General features: G+C 52.6%; 3 protein-coding genes across 5 annotated transcripts; all 3 read left to right on the top strand.

The window, feature by feature from the left end:
- The first annotated feature begins 120 nt into the window (after positions 1–120).
- On the top strand, positions 121–1,805 carry TRAPPC1 (trafficking protein particle complex 1). 2 transcript variants are annotated; one of them, XM_036837004.1, is made up of 5 exons: positions 121–176; positions 287–385; positions 538–608; positions 954–1,092; positions 1,389–1,805. In XM_036837004.1, the coding sequence occupies exons 2-5, from the start codon at positions 287–289 to the stop codon at positions 1,515–1,517; spliced, it is 438 nt and encodes a 145-aa protein (XP_036692899.1). In that variant the 5' UTR covers positions 121–176; the 3' UTR covers positions 1,518–1,805. The 2 variants fall into 2 exon arrangements, with proteins under 2 accessions (XP_036692899.1, XP_036692897.1); XM_036837002.1 differs by having other exon boundaries at positions 158–385; positions 1,389–1,803.
- A 593-nt stretch (positions 1,806–2,398) lies between these two features.
- KCNAB3 (potassium voltage-gated channel subfamily A regulatory beta subunit 3) lies at positions 2,399–9,464 on the top strand. 2 transcript variants are annotated; one of them, XM_036835400.1, is made up of 14 exons: positions 2,399–3,028; positions 4,380–4,423; positions 4,513–4,550; positions 4,790–4,869; positions 6,160–6,204; positions 6,306–6,350; positions 6,565–6,608; positions 6,805–6,891; positions 7,166–7,251; positions 7,397–7,517; positions 7,602–7,696; positions 7,774–7,894; positions 8,047–8,135; positions 8,442–9,464. In XM_036835400.1, the coding sequence occupies exons 1-14, from the start codon at positions 2,787–2,789 to the stop codon at positions 8,517–8,519; spliced, it is 1,215 nt and encodes a 404-aa protein (XP_036691295.1). In that variant the 5' UTR covers positions 2,399–2,786; the 3' UTR covers positions 8,520–9,464. The 2 variants fall into 2 exon arrangements, with proteins under 2 accessions (XP_036691295.1, XP_036691296.1); XM_036835401.1 differs by lacking the exon at positions 6,805–6,891 and having other exon boundaries at positions 8,442–8,590.
- A 3,905-nt stretch (positions 9,465–13,369) lies between these two features.
- RNF227 (ring finger protein 227) lies at positions 13,370–16,032 on the top strand. The gene is given in 4 exon segments (XM_036837171.1): positions 13,370–14,354; positions 14,357–14,473; positions 14,571–14,658; positions 15,512–16,032. Coding segments are annotated over 3 exon segments (570 nt in total). The 5' UTR covers positions 13,370–13,957; the 3' UTR covers positions 14,627–14,658; positions 15,512–16,032.
- Positions 16,033–16,526: the final 494 nt, after the last annotated feature.

Raw genomic sequence — 16,526 nt, 5'->3', positions numbered from 1 at the left:
CACAGCTTCTGGAGCCGGAGAGCCTGGACGCGCATGCGCGTATCCGACGGCCACGGATTGGCTGAGAGAGGTATAGGGGCGGGGTTATTGCTCCGCCGCTAGAGCGCGTAGACCCGGTGGGGCGGGGCTCCGCGGAAACCGGAAGTATCGAGTGACGGGCACTCGGAGAAGTTCCGGTGAGTTCGGGGTAGGGGTTCACGTCTGGTTGGAGGGATCCCGGGCTGAGAACTGGAGCCTACGGGGTGTGGGCGGTCCCGGAGCGAGGCTCACATTCTCTGCCCTGCAGATGACTGTCCACAACCTGTACCTGTTTGACCGGAATGGAGTGTGTCTGCATTACAGCGAGTGGCACCGCAAGAAGCAAGCGGGGATCCCCAAGGAGGAGGTGACGAGAGGGCCCCGCGCAACCCGGGTGACCTCATATCTCCAAATGCACATTGTCCCAGTCCAGCTTCTTCTCTCCAAACCCTGGTTCCTTCCCACCCCAACCCCGGCTCCTTTAAAAACCGAGAGCTAACTCTGCCCCTCTTCCTCCAGGAGTACAAGCTGATGTACGGGATGCTCTTCTCTATCCGCTCGTTTGTCAGCAAGATGTCCCCGCTAGACATGTACGCGTAGTCAGAGGGGTTGTTGAGGGAGGGAGGGAATTTGGGGGTGGGGGAAACTTTCTGGAGTGGAAGGGGCTTTGGCCCCCAGAGAGGGTAAGGAGACAGAGAGGCTGAGTCCGGGGCAAGAGTGCAGGAGCTGGCAGGAGCGGCGGTGGGGAAGATCTGAAGGTAGAGAGGTTGGACAACGGGGCTAAATTGAGGGGTGAAGATGGGAGGTGTCTTTAGTCAACCAGCCTCCTACAAACGACACGTTTAGAGAAGAGGGAGTCAATCTAGAGGAGATCAGAAGAATCTCTTTGGGAAAGATTTCGCTTCTATTCCTTGACATCCTCCTCATCTCTGCAGGAAGGACGGCTTCCTGGCCTTCCAAACTAGCCGTTACAAACTCCATTACTACGAGACGCCCACTGGGATCAAGGTTGTCATGAACACTGACTTGGGCGTGGGACCCATCCGAGATGTGCTGCACCACATCTACAGTGCGGTCAGTGCCAGCCCCTCGGACCCTTCCGCCAAAGCTTCAACAGCCATGGCCACTTAGAGCCCCAAGACTCCTTCAGCTTCCCTGCCCTAATCCTACTGTATTGTATCTCTATTGAAGTCAGACTTCTTGGGACCCTTTAGGTCCTTATACACTCCCACCACCAGTTTCTCCCCAAGGAGGGTTTGCCTTCCAGCCCTTGATCTCTGTGCATTCACACACCCCTGAGGTTATAGTAGGTTTGGGGTTGAAAACAAGAAGTGTTCAAAGCCTGGCTCTAACACCCTCCTCCTCCACAGCTGTACGTGGAGCTGGTGGTGAAGAATCCCCTGTGCCCGCTGGGCCAAACTGTGCAAAGTGAGCTCTTCCGCTCCCGACTGGACTCCTACGTCCGCTCTCTGCCCTTCTTCTCCGCCCGGGCTGGCTGAAGGAAGCACTCTACCTCACCCCTCAGAAGAATCCCTGTCTGTCTGGGGCCCTTTGTTTCACCTGAGGGCCCCTACTGGAAGCCCCACGGCCCCAGCTCCTCCATCCCCGTCAAGCCCCTCGGCAGCCCTCCCAGGGGAACAGCCTAAAAAGCCCTCCATGGTGCCCTTCCCATCACAGGAAGGAAGCCTACTGGAGTCTCTACACCTCCAAACCAGGCCCTCTCTCCAGTTTTATCCCCTACCTGACTCTGGGAGAAGTACAGAATAAACTTTTTATCACCCTCTGCGACCTGAGCGTGTTAGTTTCAGTGGTCGATTGGGGCCTGCCCCTCTCATGAAGGCTTGAACCAGGGTTCACATCCCCTGAGCCAGCAAAGAGGCTTCGTCCACGGGTTTCTCAACAGCGGCACTGTTGACGTTTGGGGCTGGATAATATCTTGGTGTGTGTGTGGCGGGGGGGGGGGGGGGGGGGGTGCTGCCGTGTACTTTGTTCTGGCCGCCACTCACTAGATGCTGGTAGCACATCTCCATGTCTTTCTCTTTCTCCCTCTTCTCTCACATGAGCGCGCGCGCGCGCACCCATATCGTGACAGTCAACAATGTCTCCAGATCTTGCCAAATGTCCCCTAGGGGAGAAAATAGCTCCCCGATTGAAAACCACTGGGTTGGGGGAAGGCCGACTGGCCTCGGGGTGCAGAGAGTAGAACCACCTTCCCGGTTCTGCTCTCTGGTTCCTGTGAGCCCACAGAACACGCTGGAGCTCCGGAAGGTGGGGCTTATGCAGATGAGCGGCAGGTTTTGGCTGGGAGGCGGGCGGCTTTATGCAGATGAGGGGGCGGTGCCTGCATGTTGATTAGCTGGGCCCGCAGCCGACGCGGCTAGGAGTCTATCGGGTCCCGCTGCGGTTCGGACTGAGGTGGCATCTCTCTTCCGCCCCCCCCTCGTCCCTAAGTTCCTACCCTCCGAGGATCGCCCTCGACCTTTACCCTCGTCCATTTCCCCCTTTCCTCCCTGCGCCAGTACCCCCGAATCCTAATCGCTCCACTCGTGGCGCCCCCCGCGTTTCTCCTCTCCGCCGCAAACCCCGCGACCTCCAGCAGCCCGCCCCCGCGAGCCGGATCCTGCCTGGCTGCTCCGGCCGCAACCTCCTCAGCCTTCCCGCTCTTCTAGGGCTCGCGCCACTACACCCCCGGGTGTCTCCCCTCGGGCTTCCCGGTTCCCTCCTCCTCCCGCCCCCTCGGAGCCCCTCCCCCGCCTTGGCCAGCCGGCATGCAGGTGTCTATCGCATGTACCGAGCAGAACCTTCGCAGCCGGAGCAGTGAGGACCGTCTGTGTGGACCCCGGCCGGGCCCCGGGGGCGGTAATGGCGGGCCGGTCGGCGGGGGGCATGGGAATCCTCCGGGGGGAGGAGGGTCGGGCCCCAAGGCCCGGGCCGCAGTGGTCCCCCGACCCCCAGCGCCCGCTGGGGTCCTCCGAGAGAGCACCGGCCGAGGCACTGGCATGAAATACAGGTATGGGGGTGGCCGGGCAGCCCGCCACATCTGCTCCCCTTTCCTGACCCCTGAGGCTTCCTGGGATGCTTCCAGGACCCCCCCCAAACTTCGCTAAGAAGGTCCCGGCTCACTCCATCTCCTCTTCCCATCACTGGCACTCCCTTACATGGGCCCTCTCTTGCTCTCCGTCCAATCCATACCCCCGACTAGTAGAAAATCAAGTTTACCAAGGTTGACCAGGCCTGTCAGACCCAGGGGATGCTCCTAAGCTTCCCTCCTTACCCTCAGGAAGGCGAGGGATGCACGGATCTCCAGGCTGCACACACACACACACCCCCCTGGATGAAGTGTCCTTGGGTCGTGTCCTGGGAAGATGGGGGAAGGAAACGGCTTCTCACTTTGGCCTGCTCAGTGTGCCTGACCCAGATACTGTCCCCACATGCCCCAAGGTCTCCTGCAACCCTTCTTGGTGGGGAGGGAAGTGGGGCCCTTGGAAGGATGGACCACATCTCTCAACCCCCTGCTGAGGGACAGGGGCCATGTGGGAAAGATGGACTGAAATGTAACCGACTTTATCTCAGAGAACCACTGGGCTCTCAGGACTACCAGTAGGGGGGAGGGGAGGGGCTCCTGCTTGAGAGTGAGCAGAGGTCACTGATCTGACCCGGCTTTGTCACTTGAGGAATTTGATCCCCTCCATGTGGTGGCCCTGATTGGGAAGCTGAGCGGACTGCCTGGGTGGGGGGTCTTTGGGAGGAGGGGGCTCTCTCGTTTGAAGACAGACTTCACAAGCCAACAGGAGCAGAGGGAGTAGAGAGGGGAAGAGGGAGAACTGGTCTTTCCTCTCATACTCTCCACCCAGGTGTCCTACCTGCCTTTGTTGGAGGCCCACCTGCCTATCTTATCCAAGGATCCTTGCCTGCCTGAGTGCCTGAACTTAACTTGGTTTACCCCTTCCACCCCAGTGTCTGCCCTTTAGCACAGCACTCTCTGATGATCTGTTTTCACAAACTCAACACAATTAGCCAGTCGCATTCCTCCCAGCCAACCCCCACCCCCGACTCTACACATCCCAGAGATGACTCAAATAAACACAAGACCCACCAGCAGAAACGCTAAGCAGGCAGCACATCTTCAGTGTGATAGGAGGGAACAGAGGCATTGGACAGTGGCTCCAGAGGAACAGTCATTATTTGTTCACTTATGCTATGGCCATAGCACTGCCCAATTCAGTGGGCTCACTGAGTCTAGCTTCTTTGGACTGAGACACCCTGAGGGCATCTCATTCTGGAAGGAGAGGAGCTGGAGGCTGATAATCTATGTCGCTAATGGAGGCTCTACCCATTCCTTCTGCCTCTGTGTCCTGCAGGAACCTAGGAAAGTCTGGTCTTCGGGTATCCTGCCTTGGCCTAGGTGAGTTAGAAAGAAGAGGAATTAAGGGAAGGGGCGTTCTTTCATGGCTTGCCCCCACAGGTCTCACTTGCCTGGCTTCTCTCTTGCAGGTACCTGGGTCACATTTGGTTCTCAGATCTCAGATGAGGTATAAGTGATGGGGCCTAGAAGCAGGGTGAGGGGGTATGAGGGAACCAAAAAGGGGGGAAATGGACTTGCATAGGGGTTTGGACAACAAGCATGGAGAACGGTGGACCTGAGGTTGGAGGATGGGGAAAGCGGAGTGAATGTGGAAACCAAGGTTGAGGTCTGATGGGCTAGAATGCCGTAAGGAAGGTAACTGAGAGGCTGGTTGTTGATCTTCAACTTTTTCTCTCACCATCCTAGACAGCAGAGGATGTGCTGACAGTAGCCTATGAGCATGGCGTAAACCTGTTTGACACCACCGAAGTGTATGCAGCGGGAAAGTAAGGACTGGGGTGAAAAACTAAGTTACACTTGGAAGGCTGAGAGAATATCAGGGCTTTTTGGTTTTCCCCCTAAAGAACCCTGGGAATTCTGCATCACTAAGTTCCAACCTTTCAGCCAGTGGAGCCCCGAAGCATTATGGGAACTGTAGTCCCAACATCTGTCTCTCTCCAGCTTTGAGGGCAATGGGGCATACTGTGCAGTCAAAATAAAATAAAACCAACAAATATTTCCTGGACATCATTTATGTGCAACTATGTGAGGATGACAAAGCTAAATTTCAAACATACTACACCACAGCACACACGGCTTCACGCTGGAAATAGTAAAAACCTAGGATGACTACTCCTGCCTCTTCTTCTGGCAAACTCTTCTGCTTATCTTTAAGACTTGTCCCAGATGTCAGCTCTTCCAAGAAGCCTTTGCCCAACTCCGCAAAGTTGGTCACTATCCCCCTCGGCTCCCAAAGCACTTTACACTACCCTCTGATACACAGTTCATCAATTACTCGTTTACAAGGCCATATTCACTGCTCAACTGGGAGGCTCCTCCCTCCACAGAACTTGTCTTGCTCTTTCCCACGTCACCTAAGTACCTATGCAAAGCCTGTCACAGAGCAGGTATCTGATTGAAGGATGACATCAATATGCCCTCAAAAAGCTCACAGTCTAAGTGGTTAAACAAACAAACCAAAAGACAAGGAGATACGAAAGATTAAATAACAGTAGCACTTCAGTAAGAGCCCACCATAACTTAAGACTTGTCACACATTAACTCATGATTAAGTGTCAAAAAATTGTGTAGCCAATAAGAGCTATGGAAGCTGACAAGGACTGACCATAGACTACAGCAATCAGAGAACATTTTCCATAAAATGAGGCAGAATCCAAGCTAAATTTTGGAGGATGGGTGGAACTTTGCAGAGACTAAAAGAAGGGGGAGGGCAATACAAATGGTTGGAACCAGATGAGGCAGTGTCCTCCCTGGCTCCACTATAGTTGGTCCCTCTTCTCTCATCCTATTCTATCCCTTCAGCACCCAGAACAGAGCTTGGTACACAGTGATGCACAACTGACATTTGTTGAATGAATGAATGAAAACGATACAACTATAACCCTAGATTGGGAGCCCCTCTTACTTAGTCTAGGATGGGGCTGACAGCCCAATGGGCTCCTCATTTATGCTCCATTTTACAGGAGAGGAAATTAGTTGAAGGGAAAGGTGGGGAGGAGGGAAGGAAACTGATCCACTTTGGAGGGGTCAGTGCTTCTGCACTGTCTTCCTTCCAGGGCTGAAAGAACCCTAGGCAACATCCTCAAGAGCAAAGGTTGGAGGTAAGACATGTTGGGTGGGTGGGGAGGGCCAGGAGGTTGCTGGGGACATGATCATCCAAAAATCCTTTTCTTGCTGGTTCTACCATTTCTCTTTTTTCCAGGAGATCAAGCTATGTCATCACCACCAAGATTTTTTGGGGAGGACAGTAAGTGGCTGCCTCACTATAATTGGGGAGAAGATCTGCAGAGACTGTGTGAAGGTGCATGGGATGGGGGTGGGGACAGCAGTCCCTGCACCTGCTACCCCAGGTCTGCATCCTGCCTGTGAGGACCCCTGAAATCCCAGTTCCTCAAGATTCCAGTCCAGCCCTGGTCCCTTATCTTTGACACACCTCATCTTTGACTTACCTTTTCCTACAGGGCAGAAACTGAGCGAGGCTTGAGCCGCAAACACATCATTGAGGGTAAGAGTTAGGGGCTGGGAACCGGAGGTGGCTGGGTATGGAAGCCAGAGGAGTTGGGAACATTCTCTGAAGCTCTGAGTCTGAGGCTTTGAATAGGGAAGCTGGGATTTAGGTGGCCATGGCAAAGGGATAAGGTCTGAATTCTTAGGAAACTGAAGCTCCAGAGCTTACCTTCCTCGCCCCATGCTTACCCCAGGCTTGCGAGGATCCCTGGAACGCCTCCAGCTGGGATATGTGGACATCATCTTCGCCAATCGCTCAGACCCCAACAGTCCCATGGAGGGTAAAAGCAGCACCCCAACCCTGACAACCCTTCAAAATTGAGCACTTCTCAAAACCTCAGCAGAAGCCAGCCCCTGCTCAGGAGGCCTCCCAAGCTCCACAGTGGAGGCTCAGACCCCAGGACTTGGACAGGGAGGGAGGTGAAGAGCAGATACCAACCTCTCTGACTCCACAGGGATGAGTGGGGCCTTGGTGGGGCAGGCAGAGGTCTGCAAATCTGGAACCCAGGATGCCAGGGGTCTGACAGTGAGGCTCTCCCTCTCCTATGTGCCTAGAGATTGTGCGAGCCATGACCTATGTCATCAACCAGGGCCTGGCCCTATACTGGGGGACATCCCGATGGGGGGCTGCAGAAATCATGGTGAGTGTGCCACCCACCTCGCCGTCCTACAACTTGTTCCCACTTTTCACATGGCCACTCCAAACCCCACTCTACTGGAGGAGGGGGGAGTGGAAGAAAATGGAAGGAGTGCTCTGACCCCCATTTTTTCCCCACCCCAACCCAGGAGGCCTACTCCATGGCCAGACAGTTCAACCTGATTCCTCCAGTGTGTGAACAAGCTGAGCACCATCTGTTTCAGAGGGAGAAGGTGGAGATGCAGCTGCCAGAGCTCTACCACAAGATTGGTTCGAAGTCCCCTCATCCCTACCTTTCCCTCGGCCTCACCATCACCTAGATCCCTTTCCCACATCCAATCCTCTTCCTCTTAGGTGTTGGCTCAGTCACCTGGTCCCCTCTGGCCTGTGGCCTCATCACTAGCAAGTATGATGGGCGAGTCCCAGATACCTGCAGGGTCAACATCAAGGTGAGATCTGGGGGCTCAGGACGGCATGAGTGGACTATCTGAGGAGTGGTCTTTTGCTGATTCTCCTTGGCCTCCAGGGCTACCAGTGGCACAAAGACAAAGTGCAGAGTGAGGATGGCAAGAAGCAACAAGCCAAAGTCATGGACCTTCTCCCCATCGCTCACCAGCTGGGCTGCACCGTGGCGCAGCTTGCTATTGGTGAGACGCTGCCAGCCCTGGACCCTGCAGAGGCCTTGTCTCCTCCTGAGACGCTACCAAACCGCAGACTGGTTTGTCTCTGGGGAGGACCCTCTTCCTCGGAGACACCTCTGAAGTCTGTGTGCTGTTTTTTTTTTCCTTCTCTGGCCCAGCGTGGTGTCTCCGCAGTGAGGGTGTCAGCTCGGTCTTGCTGGGGGTGTCCAGTGCAGAGCAGCTGATTGAACACCTGGGCGCCCTGCAGGTGAGGGGGGAGGGGTGTGGGGGGCAGTGGGGGGGGTGTCAGAGCCGGAGCCCATCTCTGTCCCCTGCCCCCGCAGTCAAGCAACGCCTTGCTGTCCAGGCCAGAATGGGCCTGTGAGGTCACCCACTACAATGTCCTCGCTTGGCAAATGAGAGGTCCCAGGGCGAGACGGTGAGGCAGGGGCACAGCTGCGACTCTTTCCCTGCCACTTGACTTCGCTGTGCGGCTCCCCGGCTTTTCGAACCTCATGCCCTTGTTCAGCAACCCTGCATGCACTGCCCTCTCCACCACCCCATTCAATTCCAGGTGCTGAGTCAGCTGACCCCGCAGACGGTGATGGAGATAGAAGGGCTCCTGGGCAACAAACCGCATCTCAAGAAATAGTCCGTCGGGGGCGCAGGGACCCAAACCGGAGCCGCTGCACCCCCCAGAACCGCTTCCCCCCCCAACCCCCGCCCCCGCCCCCGCCTCCCTCCGGCTCCGGATCCCTCCACGCAGCGGCCGGAGCCAGGGAAGCCCCGCCCACTAACGAGTTCCGGCTACAGTAGCGAAAGCATGAACAAAGCCATATCCTCCCGCAGTGGGGCTTGAGAGGGAAAGTAGTCCGCCGCCCCCTATTGCGTTCTCCTAGGCCTCCCTGCTAATCCTGGGCATGAGCTACTGGGCCGTCCCCTCTCTGCCACTTGGACTCGCTCCCTTCTCTCTTCCCCTAATCGCCGAGGCCCAGGGGGAAAAAAAAGGCAGATACAAGACCCATGCAGAGTACCTCAAAAGTGGCCCTTGAAATTTCATCAAGGGGTAACAACCTAATATGAAGTGAGTTTTGATGTCATCTGGGACAAAGGAGATGGGGCTCTTACATTCGTTACAAAGGAAGCCAGGCTGGTCCTGGCAGGAAGTAAATGATAATCTTTGGGAAACTAGGACCCCGCCTCAGCCAGGAGGTAGAGGAGGGCTTAAAACCACAAAGAGTGTTGATACTTTGTTCTTGCCGAGAGGGGTAGGGTGGGGACTGCAGTGACAAAGCACTGATGAGGGAAAATTGATGGCCGATGTATAGCTTGTCCTGGCACAAGTGGCCAGGGAAGCCCTTGGAAAGTACGGTTGGGCCGCACTTCGCAGGAAAAGGTGACAGCCTTTAGGTCACGGCAGAGAAACGGGGCTGACATAAAAAGATCTGGGGATAAACTTTTGAGCCTTGAGCAGGACTCCCTACCTGGCAGTGGAGGACTGTAGTCTTCCTCCTGGCAATAATCTTAAAGCAATAATGATGGCCCCTCTTGTGTAAGACTTCCCAGGGAACTGTAAATAAAATCTCGGCTTGATCATCACTTACCGCGTCTGAAATTGCTGGGGACTGAGAGGTTAGCATCTCAGTCTCACGTATCTGGGCCTCTAGCACCCTGCCACTAGAAAGGTCCAGTACTACCTTTCCACTGCTCCTTTACCTTAGTGACCCAGGCATCGTGCTCCTAGTCACTGCTGTCATCAAGGACCCAGGCACCTGATCCTCCAGGCCAGTTTTCTTCCTTAGAACCCAGAGGCCTGGCTTCATAGCTTTGTTGCTCCTCCCTCTGATACTCACTCTTATCCTTGTTTTGTTTTGAAAGTTATATTAGCCATTCGTCTTGTTTCCCTCTTGCCTGATACCCACACATATGCCAATGAGCTATCTAGGTGGTTTTCCTGTGGCTGAGGGGGAGGGGCTGTTCTGAGGTTGAGGCTTTGGGATTTGGGGAAGGAGAGGTAAAATGAAAACCGGTCTATGGTTGAAATGATACAGAGACAGGGAAAAGAAATATTATGAAGAAAAAAAAGAAAACAAGTCAAAGATCAGGTGTGAGAGTGGTGGAAAAGCAGAAGCAAATGGGATTCTGTCAGATCCTTACCCTTATTCTTCCCCAAGGGACACAAAGTGGGTGGAAAGTTATAACCTTTAAAGATCACAAGGCAGGGCAGGATGAGCTCTGCCTCCCTTAAAATATAACCTCACCATCTCCCTTCTTCCCATCCTCACCCTTCCTTGATCCCAAAGCTGGGAGAGCAAAATAAAACCAATTTTCAAAAGAGAGAAGTCAGCAGCATGCCATTCACTGGATTAGCAACCAACCGCATCAACTAATGAATACTTACATCCACTCCTATCATCTCCCACTCATTTTGGAAGACTGTGGAGGAAACAAAGAGGTAAAAATGTGTGACTAAACTATTGTTAGTTATTCTGTAACAAACATACAAGAATTTATAAATTCAGAATAGTACTCTCCTTAAACAGTTACCTTGGAGGGTTGTGCACTTATTTTATTGATGCCTACCCCATTGCTCAAAACATTTTAAAAAGTCCTCTTAGAATTACCTTCAGAGGCAGTTAGAAACCCCTTGTAAGGAATGTTCCTTTATTGTCACACCTCGTTTATGATATATACATATATATGTTTATATATATATATATATATATATATATATATATATATAATTTATTATTATTATTATTATTGGCCGTGCTGCGTGGCTTGCAGGATTTTAGTTCCCCGACCAGGGGTCGCCCCTGGCAGGGAAAGAGTCCTAACCACTGGACAGCCAGGGAATTCCCTCGTTTACCATATGTATCACTCACCTCGTTCATTAATTTAACAAGTATTTATCTATTGAGTCCTACTATGGTACATACAGCACAGGGACACAGTGGTGAACAAAACCAGACTCAGAACAACCTTTGCGAAGTTTACAGATGGGAAAGGCAAAGAAGTAACAAGTAACCCCCAAACACACACAAACTTTGGTTGTCCGAAGTCCAGAGGAAAGCATGTGGTGTTACCAGAGTCTACAGTGGGTATTTCACACAGTGAGGCTGCATGGACAGCTGAAGGACGAGTGGGTATTACTAAGGTGAAAGCAAGAGGGTTAGGGGAACAGCGTACAAGAAAGCCTGTGGCAGAAAGGAACAAACTAGCCAAAGGTCTCCAAAGCCAGAATGTCTAAAGAGGGAACAGAACCAGAACGTGAGACATGGGTGGCTTCAGAACATACTGGGCCTTATAGGGCACTTCAGAATATTATCTTTATCCTAAGGACAGTAGGAAACCCTCTAAATCAGTTATCTATTGATACATGACAGATCAACCCCCAAAATTTCATGGCTTAAAACAACTTTTTAAAACTTTTATTTCTTCTCCATGATTCTGTGGGCTGGCCGGGGGCTTCCTCTGTGGTTTTCACCTGGGCTCATTCATGTGGCTGCATTCAGCTGGCAGGGCAGCTGAGCAGGAAAATCCAATGGCCGCCCTGGTACACCTGGCTGTTAGTGCTGGCTATTGGCTGGGGCTCCTCCCTTCTCCAAGTGGCCTCATCCACCAGCAAACTTTCTTACATGGTGGTCTCAGGGCAGGGTTCCAAAAGGACAAAGGCAGACACTGCAAGGCCTCTGAAGGAATGAGACTCCAGAACTCACACAACATCACTCCTGCCACATTTTATTAGTCAAAGTAAGTCACAAGGTGAGCCCAGATTTAAGGCATAGAGAAAGACCCCAATTCTTGATGGGAGAAGCAGCAAAGTCACGTATCATGGGAATTTGGGGCTATTAAACTACTGCTGCATTAAAAGGTTTTTAACAGGAATGGAAGTGGTGTGTGGCAGGACATAACTGGGCTTGAGCTTCGGAAAGATCACCGTAAGCAGTGTAGAGACAGGCCTGCAGAAGGCCAGAATGACTGTGGAGACTGGTTAAGAGGCTCCTGTTTACAGAGGAGATGGTGGCAGCCTGAACTAGGGTGGTATACTGGAGGGAGAGAAAAGTAGACGAATTAGAGAGATATTTAGGAGGCAAAATGTACCAGGTTTAGCGATAAGCTGGTAAAGGAAGGTGAAAGCGAGAGCGGGATCAAGGATGACAGCTAGGTTTCTGGAGTTGAGTAAAGGAAGAGGTAGGAAACATTGGAAGAGATGCTGCTTTGGACAGGGAGACCATCAGTTTGGGTTCTTGATAAACAAGAAAGGAAGCTGAGAAGGCAACTGGATAGCCAGGTCTGGAGCTAGAAGGGCTTTGGCTGTCAAATACTTTGGGAGCATTTATACAATCAAATCTACCTTAAAAGATTAAGATTTAATCACCAACTGAAGATATTAAAAGATGTGAGGAGATCTCTAAGCACCATTACAAAGAGAAGTTCCAAAAAAAATCTGAATTATGACAGCATCATTGGTGTAAGTAGATCGCTTCCCCCAAGTGACCATAAAGACAATAAAACTTAAAAGTTCTGAAAAGATATAAAATAAAAATAATGATATACCTCCTCACAAAAGATTACTCGCTAGGGTTTAAAGAATCTGGTTTTAAAAACCAGCTTTACACTGCCTGTTACAGCCAGTGAATGCCATGGGTGTGGAGAAGCCCATCTTATGTTGACCAAAAGAAATGGGTGTTGAAGGACTTCCCCGGTGGCTCAGTGGTTAAGAATCCGCCTGCCAATGCAGGGAACACGGGTTCGGGCCCTGGTCCGGGAAGATCCCACATGCCGTGGAGCAACTAAGCCCTCGTACCACAACTGCTGAGCCTGCGAGCCACAACTACTGAGCCCACGTGCCACAACTACTGAAGCCCGTGTGCCTAGAGCCCATGCTCCACAACAAAGAGGAGACACCGCAATGAGAAGCCCACGCACTACAATGAAGACCCAATGCAGCCAAAAAATTTAATAAATTAAAAAAAAAATAAAGCATTGATAATAAAAATGGAGCTTTAAAAAAAAAAAAGAAATGGGTGTTGAAAACGTTGGGTGTTTACTGTGTGCCAAGTATCATTCTAAGCACCTTGGAATCAGTATATAGGCTGATTCAATCCTATTATCATCCACATGTTATAGATGAGGAAACCAAGTCCCAGAGAAGTTAAGTAACTTGCTCAAAGTGTCACAACTGGTAAGCGGGCTCTAGAGTCCGTGCTATGAACCTCCACAACAGAATCTGGACCGCAGGTCCAGGAGAGGAGGGTGAGGCGGTAGCTGAGGGGTGGGTGTGGCACCATTTGGGAATGTGGGCTGTGAGTACTATGTCCTGTTTACCTGTGGCAGAAATCACACCCCTGAGTCAGAGCTCAGGCTGGGCTGCTTTGCTGCAGCCATCGTGGTGTGTGGGTGTCCAGGCCTGGCTACTCAGGAAGGATAGGATTCCCAGCATTCCTAAGGCCATGGTATTGGAATCTAGGGCCCTCCTTAGGCTGAGATGTCAGCTGGGAGTGGAGCAGTTTGAGAATAAAATTTGGGAAGCCAGCCTTACAAGAACACAGGGAGGTCGTATATAACAAGAAAAACTGAGGGCAGCATCTGCTCAAACGCCCAGGAGCCCACTAAAGATTGGGCAGAATGGGCGGTGTCACTGGCTTACGAAGTACGTTCGGGTGGGTTGTGAAAGAGTGTGAGAAACCCTGTGCCAGTGGCTGAGGGCCCGGGCCCAGGGAGGGAACTGGGGATTTGCACGCAGTAGAATTAAGGAACGCTGGCTCTGCGTGGGGGATAAAGGAAGGCATGGAGGGAGTGGGGGTGGGGGGGGGGGCGTGCCGCGACTTCCCCTCCCCAGCCCTCGCACCGCCTGGCCCTTTTCCCCCACTTCGCCATGGCTGGCATTCGGGGTCTCGCACCTCCACCGCCCACAGGCGTGCTGCCGCGGGGAGCGGCCTGACCGCCGCGTGACGCCTCAAGAGGAGCAGGGGTCTCACTATTAAAAGGGGCAACAGGCCTCGGCGCGGGCCCCAGAACAGGCCCGCTCCTTCTGTCTACGGAGCCGGCCGCATTAGCGACGCCCTCGAGTCCGCGGCGGGCACGATGCAGCTCCTGGTGAGGGTGCCGTCTCTTCCGGAGCGGGGCGAGCTGGACTGCAACATCTGCTACCGGCCCTTCAACCTCGGGGACCGCGAGCCCCGCCGCCTCCCCGGGACGGCGCGCGCCCGCCGCGGCCACACGCTCTGCACCGCCTGTCTGCGCGAGTCGGCGGCGCGTGGCGACGGCGGCGGGGCGGCCGCGCGCGCAGTGCGTCTGCGCCACGTCGTCATGTGCCCCTTCTGTCGCGCGCCCACCCCGCTCCCGCGCGGCAGGGTCACTGAAGTCTCTGTCGACCCGAGCTTGTGGTCGCGCTTGGAGGCAACAGCGCGGGCAGCGCACGAATCTGATGGGGCGGGTGGTCCGGTTCGGGAAAGCGGCGATGTGGACCGAGAGGCCGATGACGAGGAAAAGGAGAGAAGGGGGCGGGGCCTAGGAGCGCGGGATGGCGTGAGCTCCTGCGGCCCTGGGCCCGGGTGCTGGCACCGGCGCGCAGGTGGCGGCGCCCGCTGCCTAGCAACGGTGAGGGGCCGCCGGGTAGGCAGTGGAGGGAGAGCGCCCCGGAACGCCGGTTCGGCTGCGCCCTTCCGCTGCCACTAACCGTCCTTCTTTCCCCCAGTGCTGTACTGTCCAGAGATCAAGGACTCGGCCCACATGACCCGCTGCACGCTGTAACCGCGGAACCCTGAAGCCACGGAAGAAGAAAGGTGGGAGCTGCATTCTCGGGGCGCGCTGTACTACAAGGAACTGGTACCAAGCCCACCCCCTGTTATATCCCGGATTGTCACGGATGAGGGAGGTGAGCCAAGGGCAGGAGGGAACACCCTGGGAGGTGTTGATGCTGCGCTGGGTAGGCTCCTAGACGAATCGCCCCCATCTACTGACTGTGCCAGCCTTGCATATTCAGGATGGAATGGCCCAGGGAGGATAGAAACAAAGTCTACGTTCCCGTGGGAAGAAGACAGACTATTTCCCTAGCTGTGACTTTGGCTTTTGTCCAGGGCAGCTCTGGTGTGTGGGAGCAACAGGTCCCATTTTAGCAATTCTGTGTCAATGATTTTAAAGTTTAAAAAAGATGGAACAGGAGAGAAGAGGCTGATTTCCATGTCATATTAATCTCACTTCTCTAGCACCTAAGAGAACTGAGAAGAATAAACCATACCCACCCTACTCCCTCCGCTGGTATGCCTACTAGTTTCCCCATTCCCAGTACTGTGTTCCTAAAATTGTCAAGACGCATCCCCACCTATGAAGTTAGGAGCCTCGCTTCATTTCAGAATCTCCCTTCAACCTGTTAGGGCAGGTATGACAACGTCCAAAGGGCATTAATCCGAGTCACCTCATTAGGGCCTATCAAGGATAGGAGGGAGAGCCATTTGGCAACGGCAGTGAATTGTAAACTTTTGGTATTATGTTATTTTTACAGCCACAAGGAAACACTGTCACTACTGAAAAAAGATGCTCACCATACAATTTTAAACTTGTGTCCCATATTTAGACATCACCTATTTCAGGGCAGGGGTTCAATTTAAAAGTCCTGTTCGTATCTCATGATCGTAGAGTTACAGTCAAGGACCAGCAGCATCAGCATGACTGGGAGCCTGTTGGAAGCTTAAAATCTCAGGATTCCACTTCTGACTTACGGAATTAGACTCTGCATTTTAACAAGAATCCCAGGTGATCCATTTAAATAAAAATTTAAGCAGCACTGGTCCAGGTCCTAGACTATGTTGCATTTTCCCCTGAGTTAAAAAGGGGGACTTATTAAGAATAAACCTCAATTTTTCTAACTATGTTTTTACCTTTTTCCTTTCCTTAAGTCTGAAGTCTCAGCTTAAATATTCCCTCTTTGGGGAGGTCTTTCTCAGCTTTCAATCTGGTGTAGCCCCCTCCCTCGCCCTCTGTAATACAATGCCTTGTTTTATTTTTTCACTACTTTTATTTTCTGATACGTGTTTTGTTGGTGTCCTGCACTACAGTGTAAGCTCCATGACAGCAGTGACTAACTTGTGACTGTTGTATCTGCAAGGGCAACAGCAGTGTTTTTAACATGTACTCAATAAATGCTTGTTGGAATTACATTTTTTAATATAATAGCCTCAAAAATTGTCTGGTCTCTCAGCCTCTGAGAAGCTCTGGTAGTGAATACGTGTCAAGCTGTAGTGTCTAGCAGTTCAAATCTCTGGCAAGCTATGCAGGTCTGACCACCCCCCCAACTCCTTTAAAATAAAAAAGTGTGCTTCTGCAACTGGGAACTGAACCTATGAAGCTGTAGTGACCTCTACTGACTCTTGGCAGAACTAAACAAGCTGAAGGTGGAAAGGATGATCAAAAGGATGAATGGAAGGCAGTTCTGAAACTTATCAGGCACCCCTCCCACTAAACTTCTGTCCAGTAAGTCCTGCTCTCTCTCTGATCTCAACCTGAGGCCTGTGGAGGTGTCCTGCTGTCACCCTCCATCTCCGCTGAGCTCATCACACTGGGGTGAGGGTTGGAAAAAGAGCCTTGGAGTTGTAGCTGATGATCCAACAAATAAAAACGAGAAAAAGGAAAAGTCACAAGATTTAAAAAAAGA

This window comes from Balaenoptera musculus, chromosome 20 (assembly GCF_009873245.2).
Source record: "Balaenoptera musculus isolate JJ_BM4_2016_0621 chromosome 20, mBalMus1.pri.v3, whole genome shotgun sequence".
NCBI classification, from domain to species: domain Eukaryota; kingdom Metazoa; phylum Chordata; class Mammalia; order Artiodactyla; family Balaenopteridae; genus Balaenoptera; species Balaenoptera musculus.
Note: the sequence above shows the minus strand (reverse complement) of the source record. Positions and strands in the feature narration are given on the sequence as shown.

What these genes read in the sequence shown, in the direction of transcription:
- TRAPPC1 (XM_036837004.1), top strand. Translation starts at nt 287, where the DNA reads ATGACTGTCCACAACCTGTACCTGTTTGACCGGAATGGAGTGTGTCTG. An exon ending in CGGGGATCCCCAAGGAGGAG is followed by an intron (nt 386 to 537) that starts GTGACGAGAGGG and finishes CTCTTCCTCCAG; the next exon opens with GAGTACAAGCTGATGTACGG. An exon ending in AAGATGTCCCCGCTAGACAT is followed by an intron (nt 609 to 953) that starts GTACGCGTAGTC and finishes TCATCTCTGCAG; the next exon opens with GAAGGACGGCTTCCTGGCCT.
- KCNAB3 (XM_036835400.1), top strand. Translation starts at nt 2,787, where the DNA reads ATGCAGGTGTCTATCGCATGTACCGAGCAGAACCTTCGCAGCCGGAGC. An exon ending in GGCACTGGCATGAAATACAG is followed by an intron (nt 3,029 to 4,379) that starts GTATGGGGGTGG and finishes TGTGTCCTGCAG; the next exon opens with GAACCTAGGAAAGTCTGGTC. An exon ending in AAGATTTTTTGGGGAGGACA is followed by an intron (nt 6,351 to 6,564) that starts GTAAGTGGCTGC and finishes CTTTTCCTACAG; the next exon opens with GGCAGAAACTGAGCGAGGCT.